The 20,859-nt window shown below is 40.3% G+C and overlaps 1 protein-coding gene across 1 annotated transcript; it reads left to right on the plus strand.

Moving 5' to 3' along the window:
* Positions 1-8,980: 8,980 nt before the first annotated feature.
* On the plus strand, positions 8,981-19,397 carry UTP6 (UTP6 small subunit processome component). Its single transcript, XM_042032338.1, has 19 exons — positions 8,981-9,166; positions 9,259-9,343; positions 9,753-9,794; positions 9,878-9,970; positions 10,114-10,161; positions 10,962-11,025; positions 11,457-11,575; positions 12,068-12,145; positions 12,569-12,650; positions 13,644-13,725; positions 14,362-14,543; positions 15,182-15,261; positions 15,949-16,026; positions 16,170-16,349; positions 17,135-17,215; positions 17,934-18,043; positions 18,127-18,193; positions 18,477-18,549; positions 19,122-19,397. The coding sequence occupies exons 1-19, from the start codon at positions 9,075-9,077 to the stop codon at positions 19,277-19,279; spliced, it is 1,794 nt and encodes a 597-aa protein (XP_041888272.1). The 5' UTR covers positions 8,981-9,074; the 3' UTR covers positions 19,280-19,397.
* Positions 19,398-20,859: the final 1,462 nt, after the last annotated feature.

Genomic DNA, 20,859 nt, shown 5'->3' on the forward strand with positions numbered 1-20,859 from the left:
ACAGGAGAGCTTTGGTAGCTTGAGCCTGTTTTTCTTTGCTGGTAATGAGAATTCATTTTTTAACTTGTTTAGATCTGCTGCCCTGGGCTGTTCATATGTCCTTAAGGAGCACAGAGTATTCATGAGGTACAGTCCTTAAAAACTCTGAAATGTCATTCCCCATCCCTGAAAGTGTTCAGTGCCAGGCTGGATGGGGCTCAGAGCAACCTGGTCTAGTGGAAGGCATCCCTGCCCATGGCACAGGTTGGAAGGAGATGATCTTTAAGGTCCCTTCTAACCCAAACCATTCTATGATTCATTCTATGTTTGGAGCTTCACAGAATGCATGGCTAGAAAGAGCACAGGGCACAAAATAGCAAGTAACTTTTATTAATTTTGCACAATTAAAAGCAAGAAAAAGAAATAATTTCTTTTTAGAAAGATTGAAATCATAACAGTGTCTTCAGAAGACATGAGCTATGGCATGAGACTCTTGTGTCCCTGATCTGCCAGGTAATATAGACCCCTATAGATTTTACAGATGCATTTATTAAAACCCAAAAAATTAAAACATTTTTCTTGTGTACATCTATATCAGGTAACAGAAAGTTGGCCGTATTTAGCAAATGACACTGAAAATGTGTTTTCTAATAAAGTAGTCCGAAAAAGATGCAGGGAAATAGAGTGTACCTCACTGAAATTGACATAAATACATTAAATTAAAACAGTAGAAGATTATGATACTGTATCTTTTCCCCATAAAGATAAAAAGTATCCTAACAGAGAAAAAGAAAAAGGCAATTTAGTAAGTTTAAGATGATAAATGGAAGAAACAATCAATTGCAAACCAGGAGTGCTGTTGGAATAAAACCCTGAAATGAAAGCAGAAGTTGGTGGCAGAGGGGCTTTCATGCTATGTCAGATTTTCAGTCTTGAGATGGTCAATCCATTCTTGTTTTCACATCCTGTTAGTGGGATTTGCATTTGATATCCAAAAGATCAGATTTGTTTCCTGCAGATTGAAAGAATATGCTACTTGTAAATCTCTTTTTTCCTACAGCTTTTTGCAGTCTGTGCATGCCCAGCATTCCTGTCATCTTTAATGGATGAACTGCAGCAATTTTTGCCCCTTCAGACATATATGTAAAAGAACATGCATGTTTTATAGCACTTTATGGATTTTTGCTTTGGTTCATAGTTACATGATTTTGTTGGTTGCCTGTAGTACCCCTATGGCCACACTACTTAACTTTCCAGCTTCCAGTCCTCCAAATTACTGTGTCTCAGCACAAGAACATTCACCAAAAATCTTTTCTTTTAAAGCAGAAATAAATACTTGTGTACTTGGAACTCATAAATGAAGGTTCTGTCAGTATATTTATACTGTTTTCCTCACATTTTTAAATATGGATCTGTCTGTGTAGATGGTTAGTAGCTAACTAAATACCACTATAGATCAGTTTATCTTCTGGGAAATTAGTATTACATGTAACTTTGGAACAAAAGAGTGCTTATGAGCTGAATATAAACTTTTAGTCAGTCTTCTTTAAGTATTGATTCCAGATTTGGGCCATCCTGAAAGCCAGGGTCAGTATTTGTTAGGGAGCATTGTTATGCCCCACTGGTAAGGCACTGGAGTTGGGTGTTCAGGGTGTCATTGAGAATAACAAATCCTCAGCGACTGTTGTGGGTACCTGTGTTTTTTTATTTTGGCCTTGAGCTAATGAGCACAGTCAGTGGGATTCAAGGGCATCCACTATGGAAAAGACTTTATACACTCCACTTCTGTGGTTAAATCCAAACTTTGCTTCTTGTTTTCATGGATCCAAGTTCTTCTTCTCGCACCCTGTCCCCAAACCCAAGTTTTCCATGAGAGAAGTGAGGACACACAAATGCTCTAGAACCTTGTGTGTAGATGGGAAGGTCCCATCTATGTCACTGTACTCCAAAACCAGACCCATTTCAGTGGCACCCCTTTCTTTCACTTACATGAATAAACTTCACTAGGTGCTGAGTTAACTTCATCTGCAATAGTTATTAATTCATTTTTCAGTTTATATTCTTTATTTTCAGTCTGATTTGATATAGATCAACAGTAACTGGCCATGGAACTTGTTAGATAAACTACTCTTCCCTACCTACTTGGAAAACAAAAGTCAACTCCCTCTAAGTGTTTTCCCAGACTCTTGTAAACAGAGGCTACATAATATTGCACCTGGAGAAAGGGAGCAATTCTAGCTTTCTGGGTAACAGCACGGGAGCAGTTCCAGCTCTCTGAGTAACAGCACAGGAACGGGTGGAGTACTGGGTGTGTTTGGGATGGCAGGATCATGCTGCTGTTGGAGTGGAAGCTCTCAGTTTCAGTTTGTTTTTCTGCATATTAGTGTACGTGCTGCCCTGCTTTAATAAGGGAACTTTAATGCAGGGAACTCAGCAAAGAGAAAATAAACTTTCCTGTAAGGGAAGCACTGTGGAGCATGGCAAAGGCAAGAGCTCGGATCCTACACAGCAACCCAAGTGTTCTGATGTGTAGCCATGAATGGTGTGTGTGAGATTGACAGAGCAGCCACTTGTGATTCTCATTCACGTGTTTGGCTGGGGACTGCTTTTGTACAGAGCTGCTCAAATGTATTCCAGGAGCACAGCACTCAAGGAACTTGGCCCTCGGGGAATCTTAATGCACCCACAATGCACAACTTTCAGCTAGCAGGTTGCTCGTGTGTCTTGAGTTATTGCAGGGAGTGAAAAGTGAATGCACAGAATGTTTTGCACCAGGGAGTCACCTGCCTTCTGCTTTCACATGGTGAACAATCAGTGATAATTAGTAGTCAGTATTGCTTAGGACTTGTTTCTTGGAGTTCTCTTAGTGATGTTTTACTGTATTCTTCATGACTCTTCTACAGTGAATTTTTTTTCCTGATTTTCAGTTAGTGATTTATTTTTGCTTGGTGGCTTTTTAGCAGAAGTGTTCGTCATTAGAATTGAGATAGTGGACTAAAACTACTTGCTTCAAAAGCATTGTGAAAAGCCTGGGCCCAATATATTGATTCTTTCTAGAAAGGTAGGATATCTCTTAAGATGATTAAACTGTAAAGGCAGAAATATACTAACTACACAGGAAAAATCCATGCTAAATCTTGAAATTTAAATACTTAATACATGGAAATGGACAGGAATCATTCTAGTTCATTCTGTAATTTCAGAGATGCAGTATGTGTAGTATGCAAAACTATGAAAAAATTATTCTAAGTGAACTTTCAGGATTTGTGTTCTCTTAATTGAGTCCCGGAAACTGTGAAAGATATGGCAACTGAAACACTTCGGGTGCAAACTTAATGATTAAACTCAGAAATGCAGAGATCAAAGAGAAACTTGTGGGAAGATCTGAAAATTAAGTCAGTTACAGATGTAAATAGAAGTTTCTGAACAAAAGGTCTGTTGACAGTGCAAGAATGAAATCTTCAATCACTCAAAAAGAAAAATATTGGAGGATCAAAGAACATGTCAGTAGATAGTAAAATAAACCTCAACTGAATTAGTTAGCAAATTAATTTCAGCTTTAAGTAAGGGATAAGTTTTAACAGGGACCAATTCTTTCTTTTGTGACTGAACCAAGTACAGGTTAATAAAGTGAGAATTTGGAATTTTATCATCACCAGTTACTTAAAGGATAAGATCTGTTTTCCTAGTGTTTCCCAGTTAGCACAGAAATACAAAATTCACACATGGGAAAACCTATCTGGGGTTTCATATGCCAGCGGTTGCTTCAGAAGTGTTTTACAAGACTTATCTTGTTTTTGGAATGGTGCTTGGGAGGATATGATTCTGCACACTATAATCTGAATTATCCACACTCCAGAGGTAGTTTTACTGGTTGTTGTCATGACTGTGGTCAAAGTACTTTTACCATGCTAAAAACATCTCTATAGAAGGATGTGAGAAACACAGTAGGAGGCAAATTGTGACCAATCCTAATCCCAGTTTTTGGAAGGAGAAATAAATCTATATGTGGTATAGTTTATGGTTTTTGTTGTACCAGTATAATTGGCACTGACACCAACATGCTTGTGTTTAAAAGATACAAGGCTTTGCTCTGAGGAAGTTCTATCTTTACCTAAATTGCTACTTATGGAATAGGTCACCAAAGGCCATGCCACAATTTCACCTACCCTTCAAACTTAGGTTAGTGAGGTAAATTAAGTTTAGCATGACTCTGCTCTCTTCTCTCTGAAGACCTCTGGCAACAGACAAGAAACAAATTAAAGATAATTAAGCAATATATTTTGTAGTGTTGACATTTTGGGAGTGTGTAGGGGAGATGACAGATAGAGTTTTAAATTGTTGAAATGTGACTGGCATTCCACTGGGTTATGAATTGGCAGCTAGGACATGATGACTGACTAGTTGTAACTGCCCTACTGCATTTAGACAGACTGTCAGCTACTCACCAACCAGCCAAATGACAAAATCAAATTAAAAGGCACACTCATAGCCACTACTGTGCAAGCCCCTGGAGATCCTGAATAAGCAGATGGATCTTATACTGAGTGCCAGATGTGAATTGGCAAGGAAACAATTCCAGAGGCATCATTCCCCTTCATTGGAAATTCCCTTTGTATAGATGTTCAGATCTTGGGGCAAAACAGAATGCCTCAAAATAAGTAGGAAGAAAAATCTGATTAATAAAAATTCAAGTTCAGAGCCAATACAGAGAAGAAAGTAAAGGTTTTGCCTTTTTAAAGAGGTATGTAAAGTATCAGATAATAGTTCTGTTAAGGCATTAAACGAAAATGTTTATATTTGTTGATTTTGTGGTTTTTTTACCACTTTTAGCTGAAAAAAGAGAAGAGTGAGTGAATGAAATTCCAGGAGGGATTCAGATGTAAAGTTGCAGGGTAAGTGCCAGCAAGCTGCAAGAGTAAAGCAATGCATTCACAAAGACAAGCAATTTTCTATCAGAATGGAAAAAATAACATCTGTCTAGGACATGTACCAGGATTAATGCTGGTATGGAACAGTCCAACTGACCAACTGCAAAGACTTAAATCTAAATTTTTGGATGCTCAGAGTGGAATTGCAGTGATGAAACCACTATTTATTCAGATTGACTGCTGGTTTTGGCAGAGGTGAAACCAAATCATCATGTAAATTATTTTAATTACAAAACTAAGGAAGTTAATGTAGTCCAAAGTTTGGGTTAGTTTATTTTTGAGAGTAAATTCCAAACTGTTTTATTAACAGATGTGCTCATATATTTTTAAACCAAAGTCCCACGTGCTCAGTAAATGCTTTGAGGGCTTTGTTAAAAATATATCCCGAGGGGATGAACCACTGGCTCAGCTGAAGCCAGTGGAAGCGTCCCAATTCTTTTCATGAGGTCATAACATGATTTTCATTGTTTAAAAGGCATTTTCATAAAGTACATGTTAATTGTAAAATACTGTATATCTGGGGGCATCTTCTAGAAAGCTATATAATTGTTTCTGCACTCAGGTAGTAAAATAGCAGAAATAAAAAAGATAGATATAAATCAATTTGTAATTTAAATATTTGTCTTATGCACATTAACCATTAAATGTTTTAATATAGACAAAACTTAATGGAAAACCACTGTGATTTTTCCTAATTCATAACGTATCCATTGCTTGCAGACATAATCCATAAACATTAAGTTGTGACAGCTTGCCAGAACTTCTCCGCAAGGACCTACTGATGGAGTTTTTCTAAAGAGACTTCATAAAAGCAGCAAACGGTGGGACCCTACAGTTGCCAGCTGCAGCAGTTGTTTCTCCAGTTTTCCCAATAAGATTTGTTGAAACTCTCTGTATCACAATGTCTTTATTGGTAATGGATCCCTCCTTAATTTGCACTAATGCATTTGGAATGTCAGCTTCCAAAACAAGGCACATGGGAGGCATTTAAAGTAGATTTTATGAAAGGGAAATGAACAAAGAGCATGTCAGGTTCCATTTTGATTTGCATGACAAATCCAGCATGCAGTGTTCTGGTGGGTCGGGCTGGGCTTGCCTGCCACTCACGGCATTTGTCACTTTGGTATGAGCACTTTTGACAGTCCGTTATGTTAATTGTTCTAAGGATTGTTTTGCTGGGGGAAGAAAAGGAAAGGCATTTTTATTTTTGTCCTTGTTCCATCTACAGGAAAGGAAGGATATGTGAAGGAACAGAAAACGTTTTCGATTGGGTTTTGATCTATTTTTTTTTTTTTTTTTGTAAATAATCCTGTGAGGTCATCAATGAAGTTCAGTATTTTAAATCTTATTGTTACTCACTCTGTGTGTTTTTGAGTGGGAAGTATTAGGCCCCTAAACTAGAAACTTGGGGAGTCTATTGTTTTGGTGCACACCATTCTTTGATCCTTTGAGTCCCACAGTGATGGGTCCTGCAGAGTGGTTTGTGCTGTGCCTATGTGCTTCTATGGGATGATATTGTGGTGCTTTGACAAGTGCTAGCAAGAAATTTAATGCCCTCTGAGGCCTTTTTGGACACCCATTGTTATCACTGTGTGGGGAACTCTCAGACCTGTTGGTAGATCTGTGCATGGGACTGAATTCTGCTGGAGACACATTCAAGGTGGAGGTTGCTGTGGCCTCTGAGGGCACACACACTTCTCTACCATCTACATTAGAACACTCATGGATGGTTTGGTGAGCTTCAAAGTCCCTGACTGACTGCAGGTGGCAGAACATTGTAGGTTGATCACAGAACAGTATTTTCAGACTGAGCGAATGACCAAAGTTTCAGAAGACTCTGTTGTTTATGTTGATGTCTCTCTTTTGCAGTTACTGCTGATTTTCAGCTGAATGGTTGAAGAGAGAGGATAGCAAGAAGCTAGAAATAGAATTTTCTTGAGGTTTTTGGGTAATGGCTGACATTTACCTTTTCAATTCATAACTCCTACACTGCATGTGGTGTTCTCATTTACATGTTGGGATCTACATGCACCATGACAGACTAGCTCTAAGTACAGAATGCTTTTATAAAGTATAAAATCATGCAATCAGATGCAAAAATACTCAAACAAAATGAAACAATCCAGTGTAGTAAATCCAATCACACTCTTGCTCAGCAATTCAGTGTGCTAATACTACTTTTGATGCCCGGTGCTGTCTTTCTTAAGGGCTATTTTAGTAAAATCTGTGGACTTGCACAAGTATCAGCTTGAGCTGGTGCATATCAAAATATCAAACCCAATATAATTAATAAGTTACTGGTGATTATGAATAACACTCTTCCACCGCCACTGAGAAGAACTGCTGTGCTGCTTTACTGAAAGCTGAACTCAATGGGAGGTGAACTCACTGAACTTTAGGTCACAAGGGACTGAAGGCTTTGGCTCACCAGTGGGGATGGCCGTGCTGGGACAGCTACACCAATCCCCCTCTGACCTGTGGTGGTTCAGTGTAGGACAAGGGAGTCTCCAAGGAGGACAGTCTCCATCAGGAACTGCCTTTGTCCTTGTGCGGTGGGTAAGGAGTCCCATGACACAAGGCAGCTGCAATCCAGAGCTGCCTAGGCCACCAGCTTCTGAATGTAGCACTAGCCTGTAGTTCGTGGTCTTGTGACTGGATGGTGCCTCTCCATTTCCTGGTAGCTTTCCTGTTTGGTTACTTCTTGGAAAATCATGTCACTATTTCCTGTCAGAGTGAAAGTTGCTAAACCTCTCCCACTAAGAATTAGTTTAGTTTTTTTTTTTTAATTGGTCCCAAAATTGAGAAAAGCCACCACAAATCCAAGTCACGGCAGGTGAAAAAAAAAATTACCACTGCTCTTGATAGTTCCTGTAAAGTGTTACCTGTGTTTTTAACAAAAGTCAATTGCTCAAGTACTCACTCTGTATTTGGCAACACCTGTTAAAACTTTTGACTGTAAAAGGAAAAATCACTCACTTTTTGGTTTTTTTTGCTATTATGTATGAATTCTGTGCCAGAAGCCCTCTTGCCCTTAGTCTGCTGCCTCTTCCCCTTGTACTTGTTTTTACAGAGACAAACTCCTGCCTTTTCCCCCAGGAGGGAACAATGGCTGTGACAGGGTAGGTTTAGAGGTGGGGTTGGCTCTGTGGCTGACCAGCTCAGTGACAGCAGTGACAACTCAAAGCATAAGCAGCAGACACTGCTGTGGATAATATGCATTTAAGCAATTCTCTCAATAAATTATTTCCCATTTCAGTTTTTATTTTCTGGAACATCTCTAAGTTCAGAAACAAAAATTTACTGTTGCCTGGTTATATTGTTAATTTTCTCAGAATCATAGACTCATGGAATGTTTTGGATTGGAACGGGCCTTAATGATCATCTAGTGCCAACCCTCTGCCATGGGCAGGGACACCTTCCACTAGACTGGGTTACTGCAAGCCCTGTCCAATCTGGTCTTGAACACTTCCAGGGATAGGGAATTCACATGTTCTCTGGTGCCAGTATCTCACCACCCTCACAGTAGACGATTTTTTCTTAAAAATCTGGAAGGTGGAAAGAAGGACAGTACCATGTGAGTGACAAAGAGCCATTTGTCTTGGAGGAATCCCACCCAAGAAGCAAAGTGCTGGAGCAGTTCCAGGCTGGTGTCCCATCACTGACCCTGGTGAATGCCATCGTGTTTAGCTCCACGGCTGGTGCCAAGAGGATGGTTCCAAACTCTTTTAGGTGATGCCCAGCGACAGGACGAGGAGCAATGGTCATAAACTAAAACACAAAAAGTTCCACCTCAACATGAGGAAGGATTTCTTTCCGTGGAGGGTGGCAGAGCACTGGAACAGCTGCCCAGGGAGATCATGGAGTCTCCCTCTCTGGAGACATTCCAAACCCACGTCTGTGTCCCCTGCTGCAGGCGACCCTACCTGGGCAGGGGGGTTGGACTGGGCGATCTCCAGAGGTCCCTTCCAAACCCGATCGAGTCTATACAGACTCTGCGGCTCTGGCCCCGCCAGCCGGGCAGGGGGCGGCAGAGCGGCGCAGCAGCCGCGGAAGCGGCGAGGGCAGCGGGCGGAAGCGGCGGCAGCGGCGGCGGCTGTACCGGGCCGTGCCGTGCCGTGCCGCGCCGCGTCGTGCCGGGCCGGACACACCGGAACCCCCGCGGTCATGGCGGAGCGCATCGAGCAGCGGCTGGAGGACCGCGTCCCGGAGCTCGAGCAGCTGGAGCGGGTCGGGCTCTTCACACGCAAAGAGATCCGGTGAGCGGGGCCGGGGCCGGGGCCGGGGCCGGTGGGTGAGCGCACGTGGTGCGGCCAGGAGCGCTCCGGGCGCTGATCTCCCGTTCCCACAGGGCCGTCCTGAGGAAAGCCTCGGCTCTAGAGTACAAAATCCAGCGGAGAGCGCTGCGGAAGGAGGATTTCATTAATTACATCCAGGTAGGCTTCACTGAGAGGCAGAGCGAGGCAGCTCGCGAGGCAGCTCTTGATGCAGACCCAGCTCAGTTAGACCCGGCTAGTTTTGTAGTTACCCACGTTGCAAACAGGTCAGAAAACGGAGAATCCCCCTCACCTGGTCGTTCACCTGTGAGCGGTTGTTGGCACCAGAGCAGGAAGCATAGGCAGGAGTTGGTGCCTGAGTTTGGGGTCAGGCTTCTCTCGTGTTGTGACCTCTTCCTGTAATTTCTTGTCTCTCCAGGGATATAGACCCCCCCCCCATTATGGCTTATGTGTTCCTGACTGTAATGTTTATTGTTCACCTGATCATCTATAACAAACTTGATTTGGGGTTTTTTTTGCCTTACTGTTAGATGCCTCATTATTTGCTTTTAAATGTTTCTTTTTCTAGTATGAAGTTAATCTGCTGGAACTGATCAAGAAAAGAAGAGCAGTAAGTTTGTCACTTATTAAGAGTACAAAATACTTTATGCCAAATTTTCTATTGCAATGAAATTAGTTTTTTTTTCCTCTTAGCGCATTGGATATCCATTTAAGAAGGATGAAATTGAGCACTCTATTCTGCATAGAGTCCACAGCCTGTTCAACCGAGCTACAGGGAAATGGAAAGTAAGTTTATTTGTACTGAGATTCAGAATTCTTTTTTTCTGTACACCAGGTCATTGTACCAAGAGTGTGTTGTTTGCTTGTCAATGTACAAATGATTTTGTACATTGTGAGATTGATTCTCTTCTTCTTTTGATTTCCAACAGGATGATGTCCAGCTGTGGCTTTCGCATGTTGCATTTTGCAAGCAGTGGGTGAGTTTTCAAATCCTGATCTTACCCAGGTTGAGATACTGGATTGGTGCTTACTCACACATCTGAAACTTGATTTAAAGATAGGGGTACAAACTTAACTGCTACATGCTGTAATACTGACATAATTTTGATAGTATTGTTGGAGGTGCTTGGGATTTTCACTGATGTATGTAAATGTAGAGTTTGAGAATGAATTAGTATGACATTTGGTGCTTGCAGGGGCAAAGGTGAGGCTAACTGCATTAAATCTGGTGTACCAGTTGGTTTGTGAGAGCCATAATATTGGTTATACCTTCTCTGGAGTGAGTGACTCACTTGTCTGTGAATTGTGATTCTGTTCCAAATATTTATTGTCGTGGCTATCCTGGAAAGTCTAATTCTGGTGGTTCTGTACTTGATAAACTTACCTGTGCAAGGCTTCATGTTATTACAAGCATTCAAGTGCTGTCATTTCTGTACTGAAGAAGGTGACCTTGCATGGCAGTGAAGGTGGCCAAAAGAAAATACAATCTGTATCTCAGAAAGGGGCAGTGAGACAATGGGTTTGGGACTTAGGCAACATTTGCGTTTGCTGTGTAGTTCAGAAAAGTTGAGTTAGCCATGCTACCCTAATCTGGTGACATTTAAATGCTGGTCACTCTTGAGTAAATATGAGAAACTTTCTACTGAAGATACAGTAGCAGAGAAGCATCTTTTTCAGAGCAATTGTACTACGGCTAGTAACCTTTCCTACTGAAACTTTGGTGCTGGGGGTTCAATTCAGTACCAGAGTGGGTGAAACAAAACTACTTCTTTTACAGAATGCAAAACATCAACTCAGTAAGGTGTTTTCTACCATGTTGGCCATTCATTCCAATAAACCAGGTAAATAAAATAAATGGTGAGTGCTGAATAAATGCCTCAGCATAGATTGTATGGTGTTGGTTTAAGTTCTTGTAGATCTCGGTTCAAGCTGTTGGGCTGAAGTTCCTACCCTCTGTTCTTTGCCTTGCTGCTGCTTCAGAGAGGAGGGCTCTGACAGGGGTTCTGCTGAGCAATGGGAAGAATGTGAAGCAGGTCAGAATGACCAGTTCCCAGGTGGACTGGGGACTCAGTAGATGTATCAGAAGTGAGAGATGTTGAATGCTCATGACTGCTTTTTGGCTTTTGAAGACATCGTTAGATCTGTAGACTCGATTAAACTTCCTGGATCTGCCTGTCTGCTTTACAGTTTTGCATGGGAGATAATCAGTCTTATACTGGTGCTGAGCTCATGTTGAGAGGTTAAATAAATTTATTTGTGTCACCTGTTGCAGCACTGTGGATTATGGCAGCAAAGTGGGAAATGGAGACACGACTGTCATCAGAAAGTGCCAGGCACTTGTTCCTTCGTGCTTTGCGCTTCCATCCAGACTGCCCCAAACTTTATCAAGAAGTGAGTTCCTGTTTTTCTTCTATGACCACTTACTTGATCAATCAGAGCAAATCCATTCAGCATGTTTCCCGGATCCGTCTGACACAACTGGAAAAACTTGTTTTTCCATCAGCAGGAAAATGTCAAAAATATTAATAAAACCAACCCCAAAATTCCTTTCTAAGGTGCTGTTAAGCTCTGCCAGAACATAGTTGTCAGGCTCAGTCTGGCATCCCCAGTCTTTGTTGAGGAACTTGGTTTTCTTTGGGGGCAAGTTAAGGTTTAAAGAATGACTAAAAAATGGTCACTGCTACCTGTTGGAAATTTCTGAGCAAATACACAGGGCAGATAGTGGTAGGTGCACAAGCCTTCAAAAACCAAGGCTCTAGGACATATGTGGGATGTGGCAAAGTCCTTATTTGTAGCTCCTCAGAGCTTGTTTTACCCTGTTTGTGGACTTAGATTTTTATGATTTATCCCCACAGTAATTTCATTTTGTTGTCACTCTTGCAGTATTTCAGAATGGAGCTTATGCATGCTGAGAAACAGAGGAAGGAGAAGAAAGAATTTGAACAAGCAAAGATGGATCTGGTAGGTCAACTAAACTTACTTACAAGATATTGTCTGCTTGTGTATTACATGTTGAATTTCACAGTTTTGAATTAATGGTTAATTTGACAGTGGCTTAGAAAAGGTTTTGTTCCTGTCCTGCACGTGTGTGGAGCTTTTCAAGTATTTGCTGATGCTCAGCTCAAATACTTCATATATCTGTTTTTTCTTTGCCTTTGTAAAATCTTTTATTACATTCCCCAGTCTTAAAATTAACAGTAATTTCTGGAAAGTAAATAGTCAAACTTCCTATCTCATTTCTTTATAGTTGACTTGTGCAAATTACATAAAAATAGACTTGCATGAAGAAAAACATTAATATCTTCCGATTTTTCTTTCCCTGTTTGCAAAAATGTTGGCTGAGAAAGGACAATAATTTCTTCAATGATATGCTTGATATTTCAGGGGGAATTCAATTACTCTGAAGAAATTCTCAATGGGGAAATGGCTCGCATAGTCTATAGGGATGCTTCTCAGAAAATTAAAGGTGAATGAACATTTCTTGTACTTATTCATGAAAAAATTGTAATCTTTAATTCAGTTCTGCAGTAGGCAATGCTGATAGACTTAGCTTCAATGCACACACTAAGAGCCTTTTTTCAAATACACCGTTTCTTCAGGAGAACCTATATAATGCAGAGTATAAATTAATGGTGCTGGTAGTTCTGATTCCATGTCTTTCCTGCAGGCTGACATCTCTTCCAGCACAATGGCTTTAGGGCTGAAGAGGCTTAGTGCTGGGTTACAGTCTCAAAACTTGATTAAAAAAGAAAAACAAAGGACACTTCAGAATTACACACCTTTCTTACTTTGCTGAACATTAGATCACAACTGATCAGCTAACACTAGTGGCAAAGAAGTAAGAATTCAGACTAATAATAAACCAGATTAAATTATTTTAAATTAAGCAGGCTTGATAAAACTCAGCTATTTTATTGAGAGAATTGGGTAAAATAACTGCAAACTAGTAGCAGATATCTTTGAGAAATCATGATAGAGGGACGTATTTTAGAAGACTGGGCAAAATACAATAATGAACATTGAAAATAGGTGGGGAAAAAGGACATTCGAGGAAATTTCAGAAAGATTTGGCTTAATTTAATTTGCTGGAGAAATACTGGAAAAAATAAGCATACGAATGATTTGTAAGCACTTAAGAATAGTAGGGTGTGAGTAATAGCTGATGGGGGTTCACAATGATCTGAGTATGTCAAGTCATGTCACTTGGCATTTCCAAAGGTAAGTTATGGAGATACAAGATAGACACAATTCATGGACATGTATTTTGTGCAGCTTTGGAGAGATCTGTCCTGAGCGTGGAGCATTTTGTGTTTTCATGGCAGAGTCAAGTGAGGGAGTAGAGGAGGTGCTGATTAAATTTGCAAGTGAAATCAAGCTACAGAAATGGAAAGTGCAATTGATGCAATATGTTGAGGAATTTAGCAAATACTCCATAGTTTTTTCTCCTCTTGAAATGTAGGTGTTGAGTTCCAGCTGGCTGTGCTCTCTATTGCAAAGCTCTTTGATTTTACCCAAGATTTGCAAAAAGAAATCCTTGAGAAGTGAGTTGTGGCTTTATGTTGTATTTTTATTTTATTTTGGTTTGGTTATTAAGAAACATGTTCTCATAATGTCTCTGATTTATAGTGGATTGACAGGATTTTAAGAACTGAAGGCTGTTCCTCTAGGGAAATAGTGTTAAGACTTATGTAAAGTCGTTTAAGAAAAACAAAAGATAAGGCAAGCATGATCTTTAGAAAAGGATACTTGTATCTAACTTCAGAAAGGGCTTTAAAAAACTACTAAGAAAAGTTTAGATAAAATACAGTTGTCACTGAATAATTACTGCACTTAGTTTCTGTAAATTCACTGCAGGAACTGTGGATTTTCCTAGTGTACTTTCATAGGGATTTTGCGTCTTTTATTTCTCCAGTTGTTCCTCTCAAAAGAAAGATCTCTCTTAACAGCTCCCTGTTAATGTCTGGGTCATTTTATTTCTGAAAAATATCCATATTAAATAGGATTTTTTTAAAAGCTAATATTTTGTCTTTCTCTTGTGGAAAGGTAAAATGGTTTTTTCTCCAGCATTTGGTTACTTAGCAATTAACTACATTTCTATACCAATATAACAACCTTCTTAAACATACCTGGAGATGAAGAATGGTGACTGTGGGCTGTTACAAGCATGTTGTGTTTAGTTTGCAAACCAGATATGCTGATGATCCCCTGACATGGGACTACATGGCCCGCCGGGAGCTGGAGCTGGGGTCCCTGCAGCCCACAGAACACACCACAAAACAGAAGAAAGTCTCAGAAATGGCCCAGAGAGAGGAACGGTGCTGTGCAGTCTTTGACGAAGCTGTGAGAGTAGTCCCAACAGGTGAAATGTTCTGCCTGCATTTTAACATTTATTTCTGGTACTTGAGTAGCTTGTAAAAGTCTTGAAGAAGGTGATGGCAGGCTCTACCATACCTAAGAGAAGGCAAGCAGTTTTTAGATGCTACCTCTTGGGATCTATTTTATGTGTTATTTGGGTTATTTTCCAATGCATTTATGCTCTTGAAGGAGCTGCTTAATTGAAAGTGCGAGTATATTGCTGGTTAGCTGTAAGTAATGGTTTTGAATTGCCAGTGCAGTGGATATCCAGCTTCAACATCTGGCATTGTCCTTACTCTGAAAAGAGGTTGTTGAGGGGCTATTTGTGGAGTGGTCTCAAACTTGCTCCTGTATAGCCTTTAAAGCCATAGAATAGTTTGGATTGCAAGGGATCTTTAAAAGTCTCAGCTGAACTAAGAGCTTGATGCTCTTTATAGAGAGCTACTGCCTGCGGCTTGGACTGGGGAGCCATTTAAAAATGTTAATGTTATAAATTTAGCACCTCTTTTGTAATACAACATTTTAAAACAAAGCTAGCATTAACACTTTGTATCATTTGTATCTTTGTATTTCTTAAAGACAAATATTTGTGCTTATTCTTGTGGTTCTGTAAAGTGTGATATTATGCCTTTGCTTCTACAGAGGACATGTGGAAATGCTACATCACTTTTTGCTTAGAGAGGTATGACAGAAAAACCAACAGTGAAGAATTAAAGCAAAAGGTAAAAGTTTATTAGGAAATAATACTAAACAAATCATCCCTATTTTTACTGACTTCTGTAATACCTCAGACAAGAAGCAAATATATTTTGACATTTTATCAAAAAATACTTACCTGTGGCCATCATTAAAAATATTCAGTGTCCATCTAGGGGGATCACTGTTACTGCCATGCTCACACGTGGCCTGCCTGAACATGATTAACCTGGGCATAAATCAGTCTTGCCAGTAAAGTGCAGTGACCTCTTTGGATGAAAGCTAAGACTGCAGACTTGTTAGTCATGGAATCATAGAATGTCTTGGGTTGAAAGGGATCTTACAAGTTCACTGACAGGTTCTTCAAACCTGTGCTTGTTCAAAGAAGAGGGTGAATTAAAATGACTTTTGCAAATAAGTCTGAGCAAAGTTTGGTGCTGGCATGTGGGTAATTTAATTATGCATCTCTGCTTAGGTATGACTCAATTAACTAATTATCCTGTGCAGCTTGGTTCCCTAGCATTACACTAAAAGAACAATGCAGTGTTGTTCTTTGCTCCTTAAGGAATAGAAGTAAATATTCAGATTTCCACTTGATCTTGGAATGTTTGCAGGTACCTAAAACATTAGACACATAATGTGTATTTAGATGACATGACACAATCCAGTGGGCTTCTTGAAATGCTGGGATTTTTCTTCTCTGTTGGTTCTAGAGGTTGGAGAGGACACTGAATGTGTTCAGCAAAGCCCATGAGTCCAGTTTGCTGCTAGAAGCTCTCTATAAGCACTGGGTAAGAACGAATACAGAAGAAATAAATGCTGAGACTTTCCTGCATTGTTTGTGTGCCTGTCTTTGCCATTTTGAGTAGACACAGAGGGACAATATTGGTTCAGAGCCCTGCTTTTTAACAAAGCTGTGTCTGCTGTGTTGTAGCTTCAGCTGTTGCTGGACTCCAACCTCTCTGAGAAGGCTGTGGAGGTGGCAGAAGCTGCAACCAGCCACTTCAGCCAGTCTGTGGAAATGTGGCAGATGAGGCTGCAGGTGCTGATCCAGCTGAAGAGGGATGATGTGACCCAGTGTTTTGAAGAAGCCATTAAACATGTGAAATCTAAGGTCTGTGCTGCTTTAATGGACTTGGCATGCATTAGTCTTGGGCCAGAAACCTCTGATGATTGGTTGTTAGGGGTTTTTTTGTTTTGGTTTGGTTTTTTTGTTTGTGTGGGTTTTTTGTTTAGTTTTGTTTGTTTGTTGTTCGTTTTGGTGTGATTTTTTGTTGTTTTTTGTTTACAAGGCATTTACAGTCCTTAACCATTTTTAAGGTCAGAAATAAGAACTTGATGTTTCACATGCAGATTGCACTCCTGAGTATTAGGGAATTGTCAATTCACTTAAAATTCACATGTTTAAAGTTTGAATGCTTACAGGTGACATTTTGCATGTTCTCCTAGCAGTGAGCTGGTATTTGTGTTTTAAGGAAAAATGTGCTTCCCCTTCTTCACTGTCCTGATAACACCATTTGCCTGTGTGGTATTTCAGCCTTGATTAGATGTGTGCTCTCCTACTCTGTTCCATTTCAAACCCCGGACACAATGAGTGAAGAAAGAGGAAGGTTTCTTTCCTTCTTGTTCTTGGAAGTCACCTTTGTGTACTTCAATGCTCAGTGATGCAAAACTTGATTCTCATCCCTTGCAACACGGCTGTCCAGCTAAGGATGATTTGTCCTGTAAGTTAGGAAGGAAATGAGAAGTGATTTCAGTTCAAAGTTGTCTTTCCAAGAGCTGTGTCTAAAGGGTATTTTTCATGGCAGGTAATACAGAACCTCATGTCTTATTGCTGTCTGTTTCTGTAAATCAGTATCACTGTATTTCAGTCATTTGATGTGTTTGCTGACCTTGTAGGGTACTTTGCCATTGTGGACCCTCTGGGTGGAATGGAGTGAGGGCAAAAAGAGCAAGGAGGACACAGAAGCTCTCTACGAGGTACTCGGCTAATCAAAATCTACTTCTATGTCTGTAAATAAAAATGGAACAATGTGGATGGAACATGCAATAAATGCTTTATAATGAAGTTCCTTCATGGATGTATTGATATCAAAGCATTTCAAGCAAAACTGTGTTTGCTAAAAAAACCAGTTGGACATAGACTTACAGGCACAAATATCATTCCCATGCTTCTAAGGCATATGGATGTTTGTAAGCACAACCAATGATGGACTCCTACTTTGTGGTCTAGAATTTTTGCTCTGTTTTCAGATACCTATCTGAACATGGAAAAGAGAATTTTCCAATCTGTGTGAAAACATCAGTCTTGTTACAGAAAAGTCAAGATCAGAACCAGGACTTTAATCTCACTATGTATTTCCTCAGTAGCATAGGGCAAAACGTTTCCTCTTTGCCTGGCATTTTACACTGTGGTTTTTTTCCCTCCCATCTACAACATAGAACATATATTTCAGGTGGAAGCTTGACAGCTGAGAGTATTTGTAGAGTATTTTGAAACCCTCTGCATGAATGGGTTTATGGAAATGCCAGTTCCAGCTGTATGGAATACTGGAGGAGAAATGTATTTTAGACTTAGGAGATCTCCATCTCTCAGATACCTAACTAGGGAGAAGCACTAATTGGGCCATTTAATTATAGGTTATGTGATAGGTTTTTTTTCTGTTTGTTTTGGTTTTTTTTCCTTTTAAACTTGCAGAGATCCTTGCATGCCACAACACCTGCTGAATCTGTGACTATGAAAGAAATGTATCTTGACTGGACTTACAGAAATGGTGGTTATAAGAAAGTTAAAAGACTCTTTACCAGGTAAAAGTTAAAACCTTCAAACTTGATTGTTCTAGAGTATATGTTAAAAGTCCTTAAGTCTAAAGTCACTTACTTTATTTCAGCCTGTGTGAAAATCATCCATTTTCACTTGACTTCTTCAGGAAGATGATCCAAATAGAAAAGGAGCAAGTAAGTTGTTGACTATCCAATTAGTGCCTTGTATTTGTAAAATACAGTTCTAACTTGGGGTTTAAATAGGAAGCAGAGTAGTGATGTTAGTCTGTGGTCAGTTCATGTTTGTTCTCTGCAGCTGATTCACAGGATGTGATACAAACCCAAGTTCCATGGTAACTAAATCTTCAGCAGTGTGTGCATGTAATTGCCATGACTCTCTTCCTTTGTCAGAATCTAATCACACTGCAGATTCACTTCTGTACAAAATAAATGGCCTTTTAATACCTTCCTTTGTTAGGAATCCTGCAAAATGCTTCATCTGAGAGAATACTATGAACGTGCCTTGAGGGAGTTTGGTTCAACAAATACTGGTAAAGGGATTCTATTTTTTATTATTTATTCATTCATTCACTGCTGCCTCTTTTATTTCCATCCATTTCAAAAGGTAACTGTTTGTTCTGCCCTTGTGTGCTTGCCGTCATTCAGAGTGGAGCTTATTTCTTCTGTGCTGTTAAGTGTAGGACACTGCAGAGACCCTCCACTGTCAGCCCAGCGTCATTGGCAGTGGGATGGCTTCAGCACAACTAGGAGCAAATCAGATTCTGATGCTGGCATAAGAGATGTGTATCACTTCTAATTTGGATTTATGAACAGTATGGAGCTATATATTTATAATCAAGATTTCTGCAATATTCCTTTTAAGAAAGTACACAGCTCAGTTATTGTTGGATTATTTCTGAAGACATGACTATTCCAGCTGGGAATAGAACCCGGGGTTTTGCTCCTCAAGGTGCAGAGATTGTAGTTTCACAAAGTAAACCTTACTGCATTAATATCAAGACACTTAGAAAAAGAGAGTTTCTAGTTAGGCTTGGTATTAGGCTTGGTCTGTTAAGTAATATCTAGTCAAAATCTAACCAGAACTTCCATTTTTTTTTTAAAGACCTCTGGCTGGATTATATCAAGGAGGAGCTAAGTCATCCCAAAGGCAAACCACAAAACTGTGGGAGCATTCACTGGCGAGCTATGAAGATGTTGCAGGGAGACCTGGTGGAAGATTTTGTTTCTAAATACACTTTATTGCAAACTGGACATTTATGAAAAACTAGACATAGTTATAACATGACTCTGCATTTTTTCACTTCTTTGTACAAAGGTAAATATGTTCCTGGATTTTATTAAAGTTTACATTCTTCACATTTTATGTGACAAAAAAGAATCATCTTCTCTGTTGCAGTAATTTCTAGTGTTGATTCTGCCAGGGGCAGGTTCAAGTGCAGTCAGAGAACCTCTGAGGGTGTTTTCATCAAGACTTCCGAGAGCAAACTCTTCATCCTGCTTAAACATTCAGATAGTTCTAGTGCATCAGTTTTTACACTCTGGAAAGCTAATATTGCACCTAAATACAAAAAACCAAAACCAAACCCCATGGAAACTACACGTGTGTCTTTTTATCTTATGTTGAATCAGAAAAGTGGAACGCTTTTCATTAGGTAATCAGAAATCAGTAAAAATACAGTATTTATTGCTTCCTAGCCTAGAAATCATCTGTCATCCTCACAACAAAAAGAGAAACTGCCTCTGCAGCCACCTTGCATTGGTGTTTGCATCGTGAGAGTGATGAAGGGGGGCCGAGGGGAGCTGAGATCCGTTAGCAGTGTCCCTGAGGTGAGAGCAGAAAGCAACTTTCTGTCCACCATGAGAAATCAACATAAATGCTATCCTTGGACCGATAGAGAAATGTAGGGAAAGTACAAGAACATGCTGCAAGCGTTCTTTTGTGCAATTTCCCGGTGACAGAAGGGTGACATAATGACAAGACAGCGAAATATGTCTTGATTTTGTACTCAAGTAGAAACTGCAGCTCCTCTCAAGCAATGAATTCCAGTAACTTAACTAGCTGGGAATAAAGTTTGGAGCAGCAGTCTGGTAAGATTGCTCCTTCTTTGACCAGATCTGAAGTACATCCTGCTTTTGTGTTTACCAAGCTTTTAGCCAGGCCATCTCCTTCTCCACTAGTTCCCACCTCATGTCTGACACTGAGATTTTCTTACTGATAATCACTTACACTCTCCCTGCCCCTTACACTGCTACTCCCTCTCCTGAACCACTTCTTGCTTCTTCAGTTGCACAACTAAAAGCTTTTAAATGCAAAATTTGGAGTTTTTAAAGTCCAACAAAGCTGGTAACTCCATCATTTCAGAAAGTGGGCCCTTTTTCTTCAGCTATTCTGGTTCCTTGCAGAACTTTGCTATTCTCCCCAGGGATACGCATTCCCTGCAACCACATGTGCTTGACACCTGCCACAGCTGTTCAGCCAAGGCGCTTCCTGTCTGTTCCTGTTCTGAGCATGCTGCTACCACGAGGCCGGAAGGAAATTGTTACCTTTTGGCAAGGGGAAAACTCCACCCAGCCATGAGAGGTATTGATACCTTATTTACAATTTCTTGAGTGAAAAGGGCCTTTCTCAGAGCTCTTTTGTCTGTATTTCTCCAGGGTGCAGTCTCCACTACATGGTGGTGTTAGGTCATGGTTGCACTCGATGATCTCGGACGTCTTTCCAGCCTAAGTGCGTCTGTGATTCCGAAGCTGTGCACGGTGGGCTCCGCCGGCTGGGCGCTGTGGGCGGTCGCGGCGTTGCAAGCACCGAGGCTGCAGCGGGAGCCGTCCCTCCCAGCCTC

This window comes from Corvus kubaryi, unplaced genomic scaffold (genome assembly GCF_017639235.1).
Source record: "Corvus kubaryi isolate FWS band 111438036 unplaced genomic scaffold, C.kubaryi_AGA036_p1.0 37353, whole genome shotgun sequence".
Taxonomy (NCBI): domain Eukaryota; kingdom Metazoa; phylum Chordata; class Aves; order Passeriformes; family Corvidae; genus Corvus; species Corvus kubaryi.